The sequence below is a fragment of the Aquarana catesbeiana genome, linkage group LG04, assembly GCF_042186555.1.
Source record: "Aquarana catesbeiana isolate 2022-GZ linkage group LG04, ASM4218655v1, whole genome shotgun sequence".
Lineage (NCBI taxonomy): Eukaryota > Metazoa > Chordata > Amphibia > Anura > Ranidae > Aquarana > Aquarana catesbeiana.
The window spans coordinates 60,655,861-60,676,337 of NC_133327.1; the positions used below are offsets into that span (position 1 = coordinate 60,655,861).

Sequence of the window (20,477 nt, forward strand, 5' to 3'; positions counted from 1 at the left end):
GTTTAGCTCTTTTGTTGTTCCATCTTTCGCATTATTTGATTTTTTTCTCCCTCCCAGCCACCATAGGTTTTTCCATCTTGCTGTAGAGGAAGTTGAGGGATTACTCTATGCAATCCTCCACTTCCTCTCCTGCTCCCTTGGCTGCCGTAATGTCATTTTCGGCGCACCGGAATGGATGGAAATGTAATTTCCTGTGTGACAGGTCTCTGGTCCAATCCAGCCAATCATGTGTCCTCAGACGTGTTTTGGAGCCAAAATGGTCTGGAGGGGGGTATATAAGGAAGTAATCCTCAGTTACTGTTAGGTTTGGTCCATGGAAAGAGGCATGCTGTCTAGGGCTTCAGAAATTACCAGGTAAAGATGCATTTGGACTTTGTTACCTTAGTCTTCATTCAAAAAATACTATTTATTGCAACTTTGTTTTTGTATTACTTTTTAAGGGAATTTTGGAATACTTTGAGAATCTTTTTGATTCAAAAAGTATTTTTTCCCTTGCTTGCAAATGGAGCAAATATAACCTGCTGTTGCTATCAAGATCTTGACTGGCTCAAAAATGTATTGAGGTAGGCTATTATTAGGGAGTTTGCTTTTGTAATCCTCTCCCTTTTTTTCTGTCCAAATGTTCAAATATTTTTTTATACTCATGTTTTTTGCATCTTTACCTTCAATTTAGATGGACTTTCTGTTTTTCCCTGTCTATTACCCTTCTCTATGATGCTCCTAATTGGCCCTGCTTGTCCTTCCTCCACTATTGATGACTGTATTTTTGAAATTTTGAAGGTTGGTGCCATGGTTAGAACATGCTTACTAATCATTGTTTATCAGTCTAGGATACTAAAATCTCTATGGATTGTTGTTTGCTGCTTTGTTTTTGTATGTTCTTTTTTCTATATTTATATAGAATAGGCTGCGCTGCTAATAAGTGAACGTGATCATGATGAATTATTATGACCACACCAAAAACATCCTTATGTGATGAACAACAATAAATATAAATTAAAATAAAATCAAACAAAACAGATCAATGTTTGCTGACAAACAATATAGGCTTGAGTCCCACAAACTGCACCATTCCAGTTGTAGAAATAACATAGAAGGAAACTAGGAATCAAGGACCAAGTAATATTAGTAAGTCTATTACCCTTCTCTATGACGCTCCCAATTGGCCCTGCTTGCCCTTCCTCCACTACTGACGACTGTATTTTTGAAATTTTGAAGGTTGGTGCCGTGGTTAGAACATGCTTACTGTTCATGGTTTATCAGTCTATGATACTAAAATCTCTATGGATTGTTGTAACCTCTTGAACCTTTGAAAATCAATTTGTTAACCCCTAATCTATAACTGTAGGGTTGTACTTAGCCAGGTTATTGTACTGTTTATGTTATCTTACTGGGGTAATTGTCAGATTCAGGATTCTTTTTGACCCAATAACATAGTCTATTGAGTCCAGTTGGACTCTGGGCCATTGTTTGGTCATTGAGACACGTTTTATTCACTTTCACAGACTTACATGTTTTTTTAATTTGTCTATGTCTTTAATATTTTTCATAAATAAAAATTGTAAACTTTTATAAAGTATGCCTATAAAGTCAATTCTTTCCAATTCTCCAATATGCTTCACTATATAAATGGATTTAAAAAGGACACAGGACTTCCAAAGAGAAGCGCCAGCAGAGGTTTCATGAGCAAAGAGAACTGTGTCTTGGGTTTTTTCTGGATTTGGTCATTCCGGATCGGGGCTGGAAGCTTGTAGATTTCAAAGAGTATTGGGTAGGACAGAGCCTTCAGTCTTGTGTCTGAGCTTTTCTAGTTGCCTACAGTCTGTGTGAGTGCACAGGTGGTCAGGACTGTTATAAGTCACATCTCAGAGCTCAGAGCAGTTGCTGCCATTTGGAGACAGAGCCCTGGTTGTTTCGGTCAGAGACTGCAATCCCTGGTGGGGAGGCTTTTTGTCTGAAGGACTTGGAAGATTAGAATGGCTACGAGGGCCTGGGAGACCGAGAGAGAGAGTCTGGGAGGCTGGGAAAACTGAGGCAGCTAGCGAGTCCAGGAAGGCTTTAAAAAGTACAGATGTCTCAGAGAGTGAGCAAACCCAGGGGGGACTGGAGGGCCATATTTGGAGGTCATGCAAAAAGGTACTGCAATTGAGGCTGAGTGAACCGAGGAGCCAGTTGGCTTGATATTTTTCATTAGTTATGTTCAGTGAAGAAGAACCCTGCATGGTAAACCTGCTGTTGTAAGAACTTTGTTTCCTCTTAAAAAAAAACGCTACCACGCCCTTAAACCAAAGTGCCAACTGCCATAGACTCACTGTAAAAACGCATCTACCACTGAGCTAAACATCCCCTCATATCACTCCCAGACAAGTAACCACTGATATCATTGATCTATCTGGAGGGGGAACTCTTCATGGTGACCACAAATGTAAGAATCATTCTTTCCAGTGACCAACAAATTCATGTACTGTGAGCTGTACATTTAGTAATTAGTAGCAAGATTCCCTGAAATCAGTTGTTTCAAAAGTTTCTTCCTTCACAAAGTTAAAAAAGGCTGCTCTACACCAAGTTCATACAATTTTGTCTTAGCCTTTATACCCACACTTGTCTAAAGTGGTTTCTTAACCTGGGGGGGCCCTCTGGATTCCCCCAGAGTGTCACAAGCATGGAACACAGCTTGCCCTGGATTACTGTCATGGATTGTTATTGTGCAGACGAGTCGACTGCCAGCACCAGAACAACCAATAATGCTCTAGGGACATGTCGTTTGTTGCTATGATAATGCCGGTCATTTCGCTTGCACCATGGCCATATATGACTCTGATCCAGAGCAGCAGAATGCAGGGCGGCCACCCCCTGCATCCAGGAGAAGATGTTAGTCTGCCTCCTCCACCTCCTGCCCTCTGCCACGCTGCTAGAGTCAAAAGGTAGTTTGCAAAATGACCAACAAATGGCCCTGTTTTCTATAGTGTAAACCTCACACACATCAGGTACACAGTAGGTATAAAGATGCCTGTATAGCACCGATATATAATGAACCCTGAACCTCGGCTTGAACAGTCTTTCCCAATAATGTAAACCATGCACACCTCAGACACACATAGATAGAAGGACATCCTCTGTGCCATATATAATGAATGGTGAACTGGAGCCTCTGCTCTAAAGAGTTTTTACACCCTACCACAATGGCATAAGCTAGGTTAACATCTGCATATATTAGACGATTCACTGGCTGTTTTTTTCTTCAGTAATCAGTGTGTTTTCTACCCTGAGCATTTCCTTCCTATCACATCTGAGCAGCCCATGTGACTATGGAGTCACACATGTGGGCGTATACACAGTGGTAAATGACAACCCACTCCTTCCCTCCTCCTAACCTGCTAAACACAATGGTGGCGAGATATTACATGTAGATTAATGGAGACTTCCTTCTCCTTCCTGTTATTCTAATGCCGTGTACACACGGGCAGACTTTTCTGCATCAAAGGTCCGACGGTCTTTCCGACGGACTTTTGACGAACTTCCGACGGACTTTCGAACGAACAGACTTGGCTACACATGATCACACCAAAGTCCGACGGATTCCTACGTGATGACGTACGACCGGACTAAAATAAGGAAGTTGATAGCCAGTAGCCAATAGCTGCCCTAGCGTTGGTTTTCGTCCGTCGGACTAGCATACAGACTAACGGATTTTTCAACCGGACTCAAATCCGTCGGAAAGATTTGAAACATGTTTCAAATCCAAAGTCCGTCAGATTTTCGACCATAAAGGTCCATCGGAAGTCCGATGAAGCCCACACGGTCGGATTGTCAGACAGATTTGTTTCGGCGGACGAGTTCAGTCGAAAAGTCCGCCCATGTGTACATGGCATAAGACACAGGCTGGAGGGGCGTGACTCAACCTGTGACTGGCAGAGATGTGCCCACATCATGTTATTGACAAAAAAATAATAAAGCTTCCATTTCAAATTATATACATTATAAAATATTTAAAAATACAGTATATAATAAATATCTAAAATATATATTATATAATTTAAAATATATTTGTATGCAAATTTTCAACAGTTTATTGATATTAATTATTTAATTTTACTCTGTATTTCAAAGACTGTCTTTTTTTTATTTTAAATATGTGACCAGCAGCAGAGGACTACACGCTTCTCCTGTGCCACTTTTTCCCTGCAAACAGGCTGGGAAAGAGCTAGGTCATATGACAGCTGTACATTGATTAAGAAAACAGGGACTTAGATGGGTTTTTTTTCTTCTTTTAAAAAAAATAATTACAGTGCCATTGTTTCATCAGATTAGGCGACCCGTCAGAATGTGTAACGGAAGCAACGTTTGTCGCCGCCATCTTGCTACACCCCGCACTCCTCCACAGTAAGGATACACTGAGAGGGGGGCAAGCGGACATCTTGTTACACCCACCGGAGTTTTGCATTTTACACTTATTTTTAACAGTAAAGTGATTTTTTATAGTGAAATACAGTACTTAGAACTCCCTCTGACTGGTTTGATGTTGAATTTTAAAAGCAGCGGCAAGCCTGCTCATCTCATAGGTTTGCTAATCTGACAGAATTTCACTGCTTGTAAAATTCAACATCTAACCAGTCAAACAGAGTTCTAAGTACAGTACTGTATTTCACTATATAAAATCACTTTACTGTTAAAAATACATGTAAGGGGGCGTGATCAGAAGCCGACCTGTATGGACGCTTGAGCTCTTAGCACTCTCTCAGACCACAGCTACACAGCCTTTTAAGGGGATTTTCTACACCTGTACATGGGTGGTTCCAGGAGAACCCGCTCCTCCAAAGCGCGGGGATCATCCCAAACTCCTCCCGGCTCCTCTATGACCTTCCGGGGCTACTTTTCGCCGCCTCCCATGCCACCCGGCGGGACGGACAAGATGGCACCGGCTGCCTTCACCCCCTCCACGCGGTCTCCACCACCGCAGGGCCCCCAAGCTCCAGCCCACTCACGGAGCTCACCCGAGCCTGCATGGATGGCACCCGAGCTGCAGCCTTCCTTGATGTACACAGTGTGTCACCCCCTGCACTATGCCTCCCAGGAGGCGACACCATACGGGCCGCAGCCTGCCCCACTAGGCCTAACACCCACCTCGTACACACAGTGCACAGACGCCTTCCCAGGGCTGCTGCGCACAGCCTCGGATCCAGGCCTGTCTGCAGGGGTCCCAGCTCCCCAGCTCCTTCGGAGGACTCAGGATTTCCCCCTCCCTACCAGACCCCATGCAGGCACGGGACACTGAGCTCTCACAGACAAAACACCAAGGGGAATCCGCACCGCAACAGGCCTGCTCCCCTGCCTCTGGCTCCCCCAAATCACAGAGACAATCCCACTCTAGGGACCCCGGATCCACTGGGTGGGGAGCAGGCCATACCACCACTTATGCCCAGGCAGTCAGCTCTCCTGTCCCCGGTCACATGGAGGACCTGACGAGGCGACCCTCCTCACCATCACAGCTCACAGCATGGAGTGATACACGGGACCCCTAAGTGTGGCCCAACATGCAGGCCCAGACCACGGCCTCCCTGCACCCTCAGCAGCCACCTTTCCTCCCCACTTTTTACCACACCAGACGGTGATGGACCCCCACCACTAGTTACATCCCTCCTGGCAAGCATATTTCCAAGCCATACCAACCAAAGAGGACTTTAAACAACTCATAGAGGATGTTAAATAATCTGCCGGGCAGAGATTCAAGTACTTCAAGCTTACTTTAAACACCTTTCAGACAGAGTGGAGATGGCAGAAGAGGAAATACAATAAACTAAGCTGGCAGTGCACCACACTCAACTACAAGGCGCAGATCATCGCATTATGTTGAGAGATATGCAACGTCATGTGGAGGACAAGGACAATAGGGGGCTTAGGAACAACATCCAAGTCGGCGGTCTGCCTGAATCGGAGGGCCCAGAAGACCTGCAGGCCACCCTGAAACCTCTATTCAGCGACCTCCTGGGAGAACCCCTGAACAAACCCATTGAAATGGATAGAGCACACCGTGCTCTGCACCCTAAGGGCCCTGCTTCGAAACCTTGTGATGTCATTTGCAGGGTTCACTCCTACCCTCTGAAAGAGGATATCATGCGTAAGGCCCGCTCCATCCGGAAGGTAGTCTTTGACAACGCACCGGTACAGCTATATCCGGACCTCTCTTGGATCAACCTGCAAAAACACAGGATTCTTCAACCCCTTCTCCTCTCGCTGCAGGAAAAATGACATTGTCTACTGCTGCGGTTTCCCTTTCAGCCTCACAGCACGACGACAAGGACTGTCAGCCGTGCTACGCTATCCTGAAGACCTGGATGCTTTCTGTGACGTTCTGGGGATCCCTGTCCCTCGACTCCAGGAATGAGACCTGGTGGCTACCCCACCGCCCCCACCTACTGTCTGGCAGAAGGTCCCCCCAACCAAGCGCTCTCGAGGTCAGGATACCCCTCGCAAAGCTGCTTAACCCAAAAATGGCTGACTGATGCAAGTCCTCCCCACCTGGCTCATTTGCCTATGTACTGCACTTCCCCCTGGCTGACATTCCTGGCTCACCCTACAGCCTCATTTGCAATCCCCTTAGACCTCCTGTTCTATGCCTGTTTAGCATAATGGGCGCTGATTTGAGAGTGGTTACCCTTCCGATCACTAGACCCCCTTTGGTTTACCCCCTAGAGTTCCTTTGACGTTTTATTGTTGACTTTTGATAACAACCATTACAGTGCTTTGCGTCCCCCCGGCCTGTTTCTTCTGGCCGGGTGGACCTATTGGAACTTAAGTTAGCCCTGTGTTTCACAGGCTATGCAGAGCTTGATTGCAATATTTACTTTGCCTACTATGTGTAGTATTGACCTGCCTCTCTTTTCTTTCCCTGTCTCTGTTTTTCCCTTTCTTCTTACTCCCCTGGCTCAACCTATGCTCCTAGTAACCATCCGGATCCTCCTCGGGAGTTGGCGCCCTCCCAATCTCTGCACCATGGCATCCAAACAGCTGGACCAGATAAGTATCTTTAAGTTTGCATATATCCATCAGCATATCTAAGGTTATGTCATTAAATGTCCACAGCTTAAACTCCAACAGGAAAAGACATATGGCGCCTAGGGAATTCAGGCATTCTGGGGCAGATATTATCCTGATTCAGGAGACACACTTTAACAAAGGGGACTCCTTCACGTTCGCTTCCAGACATTACCCTCGGGTCTATCAGGCGTTCAACCCCCGTAAACGGGCTGGGGTAGCTATCCTTTTCAAACGTGGATCCCTGTTTACACGCTCCAAGTCCTTCATTGACCCATGAGGACACTATATTATCCTGCGCGGACAATGGCAGATGCAGACTGTCACCCTATGCGCTCTTTATGGCCCAAATGTCCACCAGATTAATTTTCTAACCAAAGTGTTTGCACGACTGTTTCGGATGCCCAACAAATTCTTAATAGTTGGTGGAGACTTCAACCTATCCCACTCCTCGGTGCTTGACTGCCATGTGGTGAACCCTAGGGACTCACAAACCCGAGCCGCTAGGGACTCGAAGCCCTTCTGTCACATCACAAGACGTTATGCCCTATTTGACTCCTGGTGGGCCCTTCACCCCACCCTTCACACGTTTTATTCCGCACCCCACCGTATGCATTCACGTATTGACTACCTCTTTGTTAATAATGCCGGGCTACGCGTCACCCGTGAGGCGCAGATCCTCCTAATCTCCTGGTCGGGCCATGCCCCTATCCTAATGACTCTGGACTTAGGTGCCCCAAATCGCAAACCATGCCACTGGCAGCTGAATAACTTCCTCCTACAACACCTCCCCTCTAAAACGGAACTAGAGTCCACACTAAAGCTATACTTCAGCAAGAACAACACCCCTGACATATCCTCCTCCACCCTTTTAGAAGCCCATAAGGCAGTTCTTTGTGGTCGCTGCATAGCGCTTGCCTCGGCCATGAAAAAAGACGCCAAAGCCTTCAGATCACAAGCTGAGAGGAAACTTAGGGCCCTAGAACTTCGACTACAAGTCTCCCCGCCCCTACCCCTTCTTAAAAAAATGATTTGTCTTCGTACAACACTTAGAGACTTTGCAACGGGCCAAGTGGAGAAGGCCCTGCTTAGACTAAAACAGCTCTACTATGATAAGGGTAACAAAGCCCACTCCCTGTTAGCCCGTAAATTGGCTGAACGCTCGCACACGACTACCCCTCAACAAATTAAAAACAGAGAGGGCTGAATACTTTCTCACCCCCCAAGACATTGCCCAAGTCTTTGAGGAGTTCTACACCGCCCTGTACAACAACCCCGAGATCCCTCACGATACTCCTCCCCCTGAACTAACTGACTGCTTGAGCCATTATCTGGAACAAAGTAGAATTCCCCGGCTTCAGGCCTCGGACCTCCTCTCCCTCAACGCACCCATCACAGAGGAGGAACTGGTGTCCCACCATCAAAACTCTACCCACGCATAGGTCCCCAGGTCCGGATGGCCTCCCATACGAATATTACAAATCCTTCCTTCCTATTCTCCTACCACATATGTGTAAACTTTTTAACGTCTTCCTTCAGAAAACCCCTATTCCTTCAGATATGCAAAGGTCGTTTCTCACATTAATCCCAAAACCCGACAAGGACCCCTCTTTATGCGCTACCTATAGGCCGATAGCACTTTTAAACTCTGACCTGAAATTTTTTTTACCAAACTCCTTTCAATACACTTAAATGCGATAGTCCCCTCTTTAAAACACAAAGATCAGGTGGGTTTTGTCCCTCTCCGCCAAGTGGGGGACAACACGAGATGGGCCATTGATTTAATAGATGTGGCAAACAGGGACGGCCTTGGGACCTTAATCCTTGGTCTAGACGCAGAAAAGGCCTTTGACCGCCTTGGTTGGCCTTTCCTGTTTGCCACGTTGCGACACATGGGATTTCGGGGTCCCTTTCTGTGGGCTATCCAAAACGTATATACTAACCGCACATCCCAGGTTAAGACTCCTTTTGCTTTGTCTCCCACTTTCCCGATAGTGAATGGGACCCGCCAGGGGTGCCCACTCTCACCTCTACTGTTTGCACTGTGCGTTGAACCCCTGACGGTGTCAATCCGTAGAAACCCAGACATACGGGGTGTCCCAGTCCGGGGGAAGGAGTTTAAACTGGCACTGTTCACGGATGATGTCATACTCACCCTGACCCAACCTAGGATCTCACCGCCTATCTTGCACACTGAACTTGACACCTATAAATCCCTCTCAGGCTATAAAATAAATGCGACCAAATCAGAAGCACTCCCAATTAATATCCCGGCTGCAGAAGTACAGCACTGGCAGCAGTGCTTCCCTTATCATTGGAAGATTTCAGCCCTGAAACATCTGGGCGTTCAGATTACCCCGTCCTTTACCACTTTATATAAAGCAAATCCCCCCCCTGTTTCGTTTCATTTCATAAGGGATCTCATGCAAAAATGGAAGACCCACCATATATCCCTCTTGGGGAGAGTGGCCTCTGTGAAGATGACCATTCTCCCTAAATTCCTTTATCTATTCCAGACACTGCCTATCCCAGTCCCTTACGTACAACTAAGAAAGCTTCAAGTGGACTTGGTGCATTTTGTCTGGAACTATAGGAGACACAGAATACCCCGCTCGGTCCTGGTGGCATCCCGCTCCAATAAGGGGCTAGCGTTTCCAGACTTAGAAAAATACTATCAAGCGACTCAATTGCGCGCCCTGATCCTGGTTTCCCAAACGATCGTATAATGTACAGAAATTGAAAAGTTATGGCTTGCACCCACGCCCCCAAATAGCTTACTCTGCAATGCGAGCGCGGAGGTGGACCCGGATAAGCTTCCAGGGTCTATGTCTCAACTCAGATAGCTCTGGCTCAGCTCAGAAAAGTCACTGCTGACCTCTTTCCTCTACAACCCCAGGATACCTGCTGGTCTCACCTGCCAGATATCTTCGTCCTGGGCAACACGGAACTTACTCCACTTCGGCCACTTGGTGGACCCTAGATCACACAAATTGCTATCGTTCACTGAACTCCAGGGAAAACATGACTTGCCTCGTCAGGTGTTTTATGGCTATTTGCAAATACGTCACCATGCCCCATCCTTTGCCCCAAATCTCCAATTCTCAGCGCCATCCCCCTTTGAGAGCTTAATACTGGAGGGATCTGCACGCTGAGGTTTGATCTCTGACATATCCCGGCTGCTCAACTCTTACTCAATTCCAAGCCAGGGAAAGCATGCCTACATGCTTCGATGGGAAAATGTACTAGGAGAGGAAATTCCGGAGGTGACGTGGCGGACGATCTGGTCTCAGGCGGCAAAAAGTTCCTTCTAAACACGCTACAAAGAGAACGCATATGAAATTCTCTACTTTTGGTACTCGAAACTGGACCTGCTCCACGCTATCTACCCCTTTAGCTCGGATAGGTGTTGGCGCTGCCAGGGAGACAAGGGAACCCTCTACCACATATATTGGAGCTGCCCCAAGATAGTGCCCTTTTGGACGAGAACACAGCTTCTGTGTCGCGCCTTCTTGGGGTACAGGTCCCCATGACTCCAAAACTATTCCTTCTTGGAGTATCACCCTTACAAATTGCCAAACCATCCAAAAAACTGCTTAGACACGTCCTCACAGCTGCACGATGCCTGGTCGCCCTCCACTGGAAGCTGCGCTCCCCACCCCCCCCAAGCAGATCTGTACGCTAGAATAAAAGATGTAGAGCTAATGGAAAAAATGACAGCTAGATTACAGGACAGGCTGGAAATGCACGATAAGGTCTGGGAGCAGTGGCACCACTGAGAGGACCCGCCCTGAGCCGATTGGTTGAGCCCCTACCTTTCCCTCCCACCTTCCCTTTCCTATGCCACTTCTTCAATCCTCCTTTCCCCCTCTTTCTACTTTCTCCTCCTTTCTGTTTCTTCCTATCCTCTTTAGGCCCCATAATGGCCTATGGCAGACTCTACTTAGTATCTAACAGCTTACAATACGTGTTAGCTATGATCTTATACCAACTACTACATGGTTTACTGTTACTATGTACAGTTCAAAACTGTTATTTGAAAAAAAAAATACATGAAAAATTTCAAAACTCCGGTGGGTGTAACAAGATGTCCACTTTCCCCCTTCTCAGTATATCCTTACTATGGAGGGGTGCAGGGTGTAGCAAGATGGCGGTGACGGAACGTCACTTCCGTTACACATTCTGACGGTTCGCCCAATCTGATGAAACAATGACACTGTAATTATTTTATTTAAAAAAAAAAATAACATCTAAGTCCCTGTTTTCCTAATCAGTGTACAGCTGTCGTATGACCTAGCTCTTTCCCAGCCTATTTGCAGGGAAACAGTGGCAGGAGGAACGTGTAGTCCTCTACTGCTGGTCACATATTTAACTTCTGTTACACATTCTGACGGGTCGCCTAATCTGACGAAACACCATCATCCATATACAGAAAGAGAAGGGATAATGTAAATAAACAGCATGTGTATAGTATCACTTTAAAGCAACCAGTCAGATACCTGTTCTCATTTTCTAACCTGCACCAGAACAATGACAGCTTGATTCTGACTGGGTGTTACAAGGTTCACTTCTGTTTTATTTAGCAGCAGTTTTTATTAACAAGCCCTTTTCCATGTCATGAAGCTACACTGACCTGCCAGGACACGGATATTTTCCTCCACCAAAGGCTATATAGCCAGCCGGAAATATATTGTTGTCTACCATCTCCTCCGTCCAGCGTTCCTGTGGGAAGAAAGCACAGTTTTTCCAATGAGGCCTTAAAGTGGATGTAAACCCTCACATAGACTTAGTGAAGGGACTATGCTCAGGTGATACACAGAGAGGAAACAAATCCTCCTACATAAGTTGTATCTGTCTATCTGCAGTCTTCTCTTCTCTACATTCATCCAAAGAAGAGAGCTCCGAGAGCCGATTGGAGGGAAGGGACACACCCCCCTTCACACAGAACACAGGAACAGAGCTGAGGTTGTCAATCAGCTGTCACCTTTTTTCTCTTGGTGTCAGGAAAACTTGTCAGAAGTGATTCATGCTGATAGCAGAGGAACAAAACAACAGCCAGAAATTACACTTACTGCTTTTAATTGAGACACTTACAAGTTCATGTTTCATAACCACTTTAAGTAAATAATTACAACTTTCTCTTCCTAGACGAAACAATGGCCCCTGGGGCAGTAGGTTCCATTTAAAAATGGTCACTGGGTTTTTCTCTCTTTTAGAAACAAATTTGCTTACCATAACTGATTTTTAAATTCACTTGTAATGCGCCTTTGAGCTTGGTAGAAATCTCATTATGCCAAGAGGATAAAATTCCATAGCACAGCCCTCTGCTGTACATCATAGCCCTCTCTTCTTCTGAGAGCGTCTAATTACTCTAAAGCCTAATACACACGATTGGATTTTCCGCAAAGCGTCCGAAGGGCGTGTTCCTGGATTTTGTCTTGCATACAAACGGCGCACAATTGTTGGCCAACAAACACGAACGTGGTGACGTACTAGATGTACTGCGTGGTTTTTCAGCTCTTTAGAGCCACCTTTGGGCACCTTCTGATAATGTTGTGTTTGTTGAGCATTGCTTCCGAGCATATGTGTTTGTACTTTGGACTTTTGTCTGACGGACTTGTGTACACACGATCAGAAAATCCGACAACAGACCGTTGTCCAGGGAAAATTTTAAAGCCTGCCATCCAACATGGAAAATCCGACAACAATTGTCCGATGGAGCGTACAAACGGTTGGATTTTCGGTCAACAGGCTCTCAACACACATTTACCTTATGAATCTTTACTCTTGTAGTCAGTTCCCGCCACTGTAGCATCTGAGTTCGTAAGTTTCAGGGAGAGAGTATCTGTATAGGGGGCATAATGGGAGATAGGGTAACAAACATTTGTGCTGGGGATGAGAGAGTTTGTGCTAGGATGGGGAATTTCGGATGGGGGGGTTGGCGGAGGGAGGTTTGTACTAGGAGGGGCAGTTTTTTGGGGCGAGAGGGGGGAAATTCTGCTCTGGGAGAAATTTGGCTTGCAGAGGGAATTTATGCTTAGAGGGGTAAGCATGCAGATTGGTGCTGGACTTTTTTTTAACTGCTAGCCAACCAGCTGTCTCAGTGAAACTGTGGCAGGTTTGTATGGCTGCGCAAATTGCCGTAGGTATACATCGGCTCTTAAAGACACTATTGCAGGCGCGCACGTGCGCCTGCAGCATGTACACGGATCCAATGCGCATGCCTGTTAGGCGCGATGTCCATCGGGTACCCGCGATCGCTCGCTGTAATCACACAAATCCCGGTTCTGTCAAGGGAGAGGAGACAAATCGTGTGTTCCTACTAAGTAGGAACAACGATATGTGTAAAAAATATGAGACACTGGCGCAAAAAAACAATATTGTGTGAATTATTATGTTTGCTGCAGTCAAAAATACATTCCACCCTAAAGTGGGACGTTAAATATAAAAGGAGAAAGAAAGCGTTGACTGCGCTAACTACTAAATAAATTTGTGTTATACCACTTATTGCAGCAGTGAAAAAATATATCTGTCAACTATTATGAAGGGCTATCACCAAATACCCTCCATGCTCCTATTCAGTGATAAAAAAATGTATGTGTATACTCAAACATCAGCAACCAAACAATTCACCAAAAAAACCTTAAAAAAACTTTAAAATTGTAAAATTAAAATTTACACTGCGGTTCGTGTGAAAAATTATTAAATATATGTACAGTATATATATATATATATATATATATATATATATATATATATATATATATATATATATATATAAACCATTCAAATATACAGTGCTAGTGCTAGATCAGAATAAACCAAGGTGAATTTAGATAAATGATTGAATAATATAATGTGTCTATCAAGTCCCAGTGAATATCTTCAGTGTAAGTCAACCTATTCCTGTGTATTCATCCCTCATCCGTAGCTCCGCGCAACTGATTCCACCAATTTGTGACACTACCACCACCTTATAGATTGGCCACTCACCAGAAGTAAGTATATGTACACCTTTGGTTCATCAATGGGATAACCACTCCATTCAGAGGATCAGTCTGCACTTTTCCCAGGCAGCGTATCAGTATAATTGACTTCTCCTGTTCTATTAATTCTCATTAAAAATAAACAGCAATCATTACGTAGTATGTCTTACAGTTCATTAATAAAAAGATTTAAAAGTCTGTTTAACTCACAATTTTGTGTGCCCACAAGCTGGCACCAAGCCTAGCCAGCGGTGTAAATGGGGTAAAAAGTATCAGCGTGCGTATCCTCCATGTTATCCTGTGTTGGCGTGCGTTCCAGGCCTCACTCCCACTCGGCAGGAAGTAACGTAGTAATTTTCCAAGCAGCCTCTACACGTTTCGCAAATAGTATTGTGTCATCAGGAAGCTGCTGTGTGATGTTCATCGCAGTATTTATGCCCCAAACATAACTTATTAGACCTATCGCTTTACCACGGTACCGGAAGAGATCGATCCGCCATTTTGACTACTGGTATCCCTCGCCCATTCCCGGCGCTCTGTTTCCCTATTGGTCCTCATTGGTAGAAGCCAGATTAGCTCCGTTCTGACACCATTTATATTCTTACCCAGGTGCAATTCGGTCCATAGACAGTGTAATAACCTCATCAAAACCGCCGGGATTTCCCCATATAAATGGCTGGAATGGCTTTTACAATCCTCATGATACTAAAGCAATAAAATAATAATTAAAATTACAGAACACGTATAAAAGCTTTATATGAAAAGTCCCTCCATAGTACTGTTTTGTTTTTACTAGACCTACATGTACATTAAGTTATTAAGCTGTAAATGAATTTAATAACAAGTTGTAAATCAATTTGTGCATGAAAAAAAGGAATTTGATGTTAAAAAGGCTAAAAAAGGAGAGCAAGACAATTGGGTATTTTAAACTAAAGGTGGAACATGAAAAAATAAAAAAAATGATATAAATATAAAATGGAAGAAAAATGAAAAAAATTGAAAAAATGAAAAAAGTGAAAAAATGGATGAAAAATAAATGAAATGAAAAAATAATAAAATAGAAATAAAAAAAAAAAATTAAAAGAACAAAATAGTGAGAAAATGGAAATGAAAAAGTGAAAAATGAAGGAATAAAATACTAATCTAATAATTCTTTATAAAACAATTAATGTCTAGTTCCACATTCAACCCTTGCGGTTTCATCGTATTTAATGTAAATATCCAGTAAATTTCATTGCGTGATACTTCTCTTCGGAAGTTCAAATTCCTCCAATCCTGCTCTATTTTGTCTATAGCATAAAACTTGAGGTGTCGTGGGTCTCTTGTGTACATCCCTAAAATGTTTTGAAACGCTGTGGTTTTTATACCCCTTTTTTATATTTCTAATGTGTTCTCCTATTCTAACGGAAAGTGTCCTTGTTGACCTTCCCACGTACTGTAGTCCACAACTTCATTCCAGTATGTAGGTCACATGGGTATTACAGCACGTGATGAGCTTAATCAATTTTGTATTTTTGTTTGGTTGAGCTGAATTGGAATTCTATTGTTTTCCTAGTTTCTTTGTTTGTAAGCCTACAGGGTTTACATTTGCCACATCTATAGAAGCCCTTATGGTCAAGGAAAGTTATATTTTTTTTCGGGGGATCGGGCACATTTTTTACAATTCCATCTCTGATCCTTCTTGCCCTTCTATGGATGAATGTTGGTTTGGATGGTAGGATTTTATTCAAGTGTGGGTCATTGCAGATTATTGGCCAATTCTTTTTCACAATCCCTTCTAGTGCTTTATATTGTTTATTGAATCCCGTTATGAATGGTACATTATCTCTTTCTCTTTGTTCCCTATTTTTGCTCTGTAGTATGATGTCCCTATCTAGGCATCCTACTTTTTCCCTAGTATGTTCCAACTCATTCCTATCGTAACCTTTGTCCACAAACCTTTCAATAAGGACACTAGTTTGTGCATGATAGTCTCCCATCAGGTCACAGTTCTGATGAATTGGCCCTTGGGAATGGCTTTCTTCCACTGGGGATGGTGGCAGCTGCTAAATGGTATGTATGCATTCCGGTCAGTATCTTTGAAATGCGTTCTAGTGTATAGTCGCTCTCCATTTTTAAAAATCTCTAAATCTAGAAAGTTGATAGTGTCCTGATGTACGTTTACAGTGAACTTAATGCCATACTGGTTTGCACCTATGTGTTTGACAAATTCATCTAGTTCCTCCTGACTACCTTTCCAGACAATCAGGATATCGTCTATAAATCTTTTATATGTCTGTATGGCCAACACCTTCTGAATATCTCCTCCCCCTCCCATTTATTTAGGAAGATGTTGGCCACACTTGGGGCATATTTATTTTCCTTTCCTACCCCCTTTATCTGTTTGTAGAATTTGTGATCATGCCAGAAAAAATTGTTGCCCATGGCCATTATTAAACCTCCTCTGTTTTAACCTCAGGTCTGATAGGTTTTTCATTGCCCATGCTACTGCTGCTTTATATTGGTGTACAATGACTCCACATCTATGGTGACAAATAGTGTGGAATCGTTCACCTTGATCTGTTTAAGTAGGTTAATAACATCCTTGCTATCTTTTATGAAAGCCTGTCCCTTCCCTGCCAGCGGTAGGAGAAATACATCCAGGTACTCTCCTAGCCTGAAATGCACCGACCCAATCCTGCTGATGATGGGCCTTCCTGGTGGTTTAGTTTTGTTCTTATGGACCTTTGGTACCTGCTATATAACTGGTACTTTAGGTGCTTCGGGTAGTAAATATCTTCCTTCTTTCTTGTTTATTATCCTGTCTGCAATGGCATTATTTAAAAATTCATTTAATTTGATTTTAAGCTCCTTATTCAGGTTCTCTTTTAGTGGTTGGTATGTGGTATTATCTTTTACCAATCTCTCTAGTTCCAATCCATAGTCCTTCTTTGTTAGGACCACCAGACCCCCCCTCCCTCCTTGTCCGCGGGCCTGACCACTGTGTCTTTCTGATTTTCTAATCTTTTAATGCCCTGCCATACTCCATCTGTTGTCTTAGGTTTTTCTGGTTTTAAAACTTTTTTTGAACACCTCAATATATTGGTTTGTACTGGATTTCGGATTGAATGTGGTCTTGTTCCTCAACTGGCTATGTGTATATATGGTACTGTTCTGTTGTGTGCACACATAGCCAGTTGAGGAACAAGTCCACATTCAATCCGAAATCCAGTACGGACCAATATATTGAGGTGTTCAAAAAAATGGTAGAAAAGGAAATTAAAAGTATAAAACCAGAAAAACCTAAGACAACAGATAGAGTATGGCAGGGCATTAAAAAATTATAAAAACGGAAAGACATAGTGGTCAGGCCCGTGGACAAGGGGGGGGGGGGGGGGTCTGGTGGTCCTAACAAAGAAGGACAATGGATTGGAACTAGAGAGATTGGTCAAAGATAATAGCACATACCAACCACTAAAAAAAAACCTGAATAAGAAGCTTAAAATCAAATTAAAGGAATTTTTAAATAATAACATTGCAGACAGGATAATTAACAAGAAAGAAGGAAGATATTTACTACCCGAAGCACCTAAAGTACCAGTTATATACCAGGTACCAAAGGTCCGTAAGAACAAAACTAAACCACCAGGAAGGGCCATCATCCGCGGGATTGGGTCGGTACATTCCAGGCTCGGAGTGTACCTGGATGTATTTCTCCAACCGCTGGCAGGGAAGGGACAGGCTTACATCAAAGATAGCAAGGATTTTATTAACCTACTTAAAAAGATCAAGGTGAACGATTCCAGACTATTGGTCACCATAGATGTGGAGTCGTTGTACACCAATATAAAGCAAACAGATGCATTGGCAGCAGTAGCATGGGCAATGAAAAACCTATCAGACCTGAGGTTAAAATAGAGGAGGTTTATACTAGAAGGTTTTAGAATGGCCATGGGCAACAATTTTTTCTGGCATAATCACAAATTCTACAAACAGATAAAGGGGGTAGGAATGGAAAATAAATATGCTCCAAGTGTGGCCAAAATCCTTTTTTTCATACACAAATTGATATTAAATTAATTTACAGCTTAATAACTTAATGTACATGTAGGTCTAGTAAAAACAAAACAGTACTATGGAGGGACTTTTTATATAAAGCTTTTATACGTGTTCTGTAATTTTAATTATTATTTTATTGATTTAGTATCATGAGGATTGTAAAAGCCATTCCAGCCATTTATATGGGGAGATCCCGGCGGTTTTGATGAGGTTATTACAGTCTATGGACCAAATTGCACCTGGGTAAGAATATAAATGTTGTCAGAACGGAGCTAATCTGGCTTCCGGAGACACTACCAATGAGGACCAATAGGGAAACAGAGCGCCAGGAATGGGCGAGGGATACCAGTAGTCAAAATGGCGGATCGATCACTTCTGGTACAGCGGTAAAGCGATAGGTCTAATAAGTTATTTTTGAGGCATAAATACTGCGACGAACATCACACAGCAGCTTCCTGATGACGCAATACTATTTGCAAAACGCGTAGAGGCTTCTGGGAAAATTACTACATCACTTCCTGTCGAGTGTGAGTGAGGCCTGGGACACACGCCAACACAGGAGAACATAAGGGATATGCACGCTGATACTTTTTACCCCATTTACACTGCTGGATAGGCTTGGTGTCGGCTTGTGGACACACAAAATTGTGAGTTTAACAGCCTTTTAAATCTTTTTATTAATAAAGAGTAAGACATACTACGCAATGATTGCTGTTTATTTTTTATGAGAATTGATAGAACAGCAGAAGTCAATTATACTGATTTTCTGCCTGGGAAAAGAGCAGACTGATCCTCTGAGTGGAGTGGTTATCCCATTGATGAACCAAAGGCGTATATATACTTACTTCTGGTGAGTGGCCAATCTATAAGGTGGTGGTAGTGTCACAAATTGGTGGAATCAGTTGCATGGAGCTACGGATGAGGGATGAATACACAGGAATAAGTTGACTTACACTGAAGATATTCACTGGGACTTGATAGATACATTATATTATTTAATTATTCAATCATGTATCGGATTTCACCTTGTTGGTTTATTCTGATCTAACACTGTATATTTGAATGGTTTATATATATATATATATATATATATATATATTTATTTTTCACATGGACCGCAGTGTAAATTTTAATTTTACAATTTTAAAGTTTTTTTGGTGAATTGTTTGGTGGCTGATGTTTGGGTATACACATATATTTTTTATCACTGAATAGGAACAACGATATGTCTCCTCCTCTAGTCACTCCCATCTCCCCACAGTTAGAACGCACAGTGAGGGAACACATTTAACCCCTTGATCGCCCCCTAGTGTTAACCCCTTCCCTGCGAGTGACATTTTTACAGTAATCAGTGGCTATTTTTAGCTCTGATTGTTATTACAAATGGAATAACAAGGACTGTATATGTTAAAGCGGTGTTCCTGCCAAAAAATAAAAATGAAAAGCCAGCAGCTACACATACTGCAGCTGCTGGCTTTTAATAATAGGACACTTACCTGTCCTGGAGTCCCTCGATGTCAGCACCGCAGCTGATGTTTCCATCAGCTGTCGGATGCTGCCGCCGCCATTGCAGGTAAGGGAACCCAGCAGTGTAGCCTTTCGGCTTCACGCCAGGAACCCTATTGCACATGCGTGAGGCCCCACTCCTTTCTCCTATTGGCCCAGTGGCTGGGATAGGAGGACGGAGCCCCACGTGACGTCACGGGCCACGGCCTACACTCTCGGAAGTGGGAAAGGATACCTGTCAAAGACAGGTATCCTGTCCCCCCTCCCCCCCGAAAGGTGCCAATTGTGGCACCGGAGAGGGGGAGGAATCCGATTAGGGTGGAACTCCGCTTTAAGAACATTTCACCTATACTTGACAACAGGTAAACACCCCTCTTTCCTTTATAATCATTTAGAAGCTTCCTGCCAATATGCATTTTTGGTTATTGACAATGTTGATCCAGAAGGATATATTGCTCTTGCAAGAGCTTGATGAATGTTCACCTGATTTTCAGGTGTCATGTTATCTATAAATGAAAAGATTGTGTATTTTTGGGAGGCTGTGGTTTGTAACACTTCCTTACTTGAAGATGCTGCTGGTGAAGAAACATTTTTGTGATGATCCAGAGGCAGCAGAGTGTTTCTGCAATAACTCTGGAGGGAAAAGCTCCTCATACTTTCATTCTGGTTCTCAACATTTCATTTCATAAAGCCTTTTTAAATTATCTTTAGGGTATCTCTGGCATGCCAGGATGTGTTTTGTCATCCTTGTAGCATTTGGAAAATAATATTTCTTCTCACAATATTTGCAAATTGAAGCTTTACTCTCAGCAAAAATTACATTGTGGAAATGTTTCCAAACTAGATGTTGGTCTCACCATTTTACTGAGAGGAGGAAAAGAAATAAAAATTTACTGACCAGACTATAGGGAAACA

At 43.5% G+C, this 20,477-nt stretch overlaps 1 protein-coding gene across 2 annotated transcripts in view; it reads right to left on the reverse strand.

Moving 5' to 3' along the window:
* Window positions 1-20,477, reverse strand: part of LOC141139289 (24-hydroxycholesterol 7-alpha-hydroxylase-like) — a 224,264-nt gene that overhangs the window by 60,608 nt on the left and 143,179 nt on the right. For both annotated transcript variants that reach the window (XM_073625254.1, XM_073625253.1), the window contains one exon: window positions 11,666-11,754. In XM_073625254.1, the coding sequence (XP_073481355.1) occupies window positions 11,666-11,754 (89 nt within the window). The remainder of the gene's footprint in view (window positions 1-11,665; window positions 11,755-20,477) is intronic.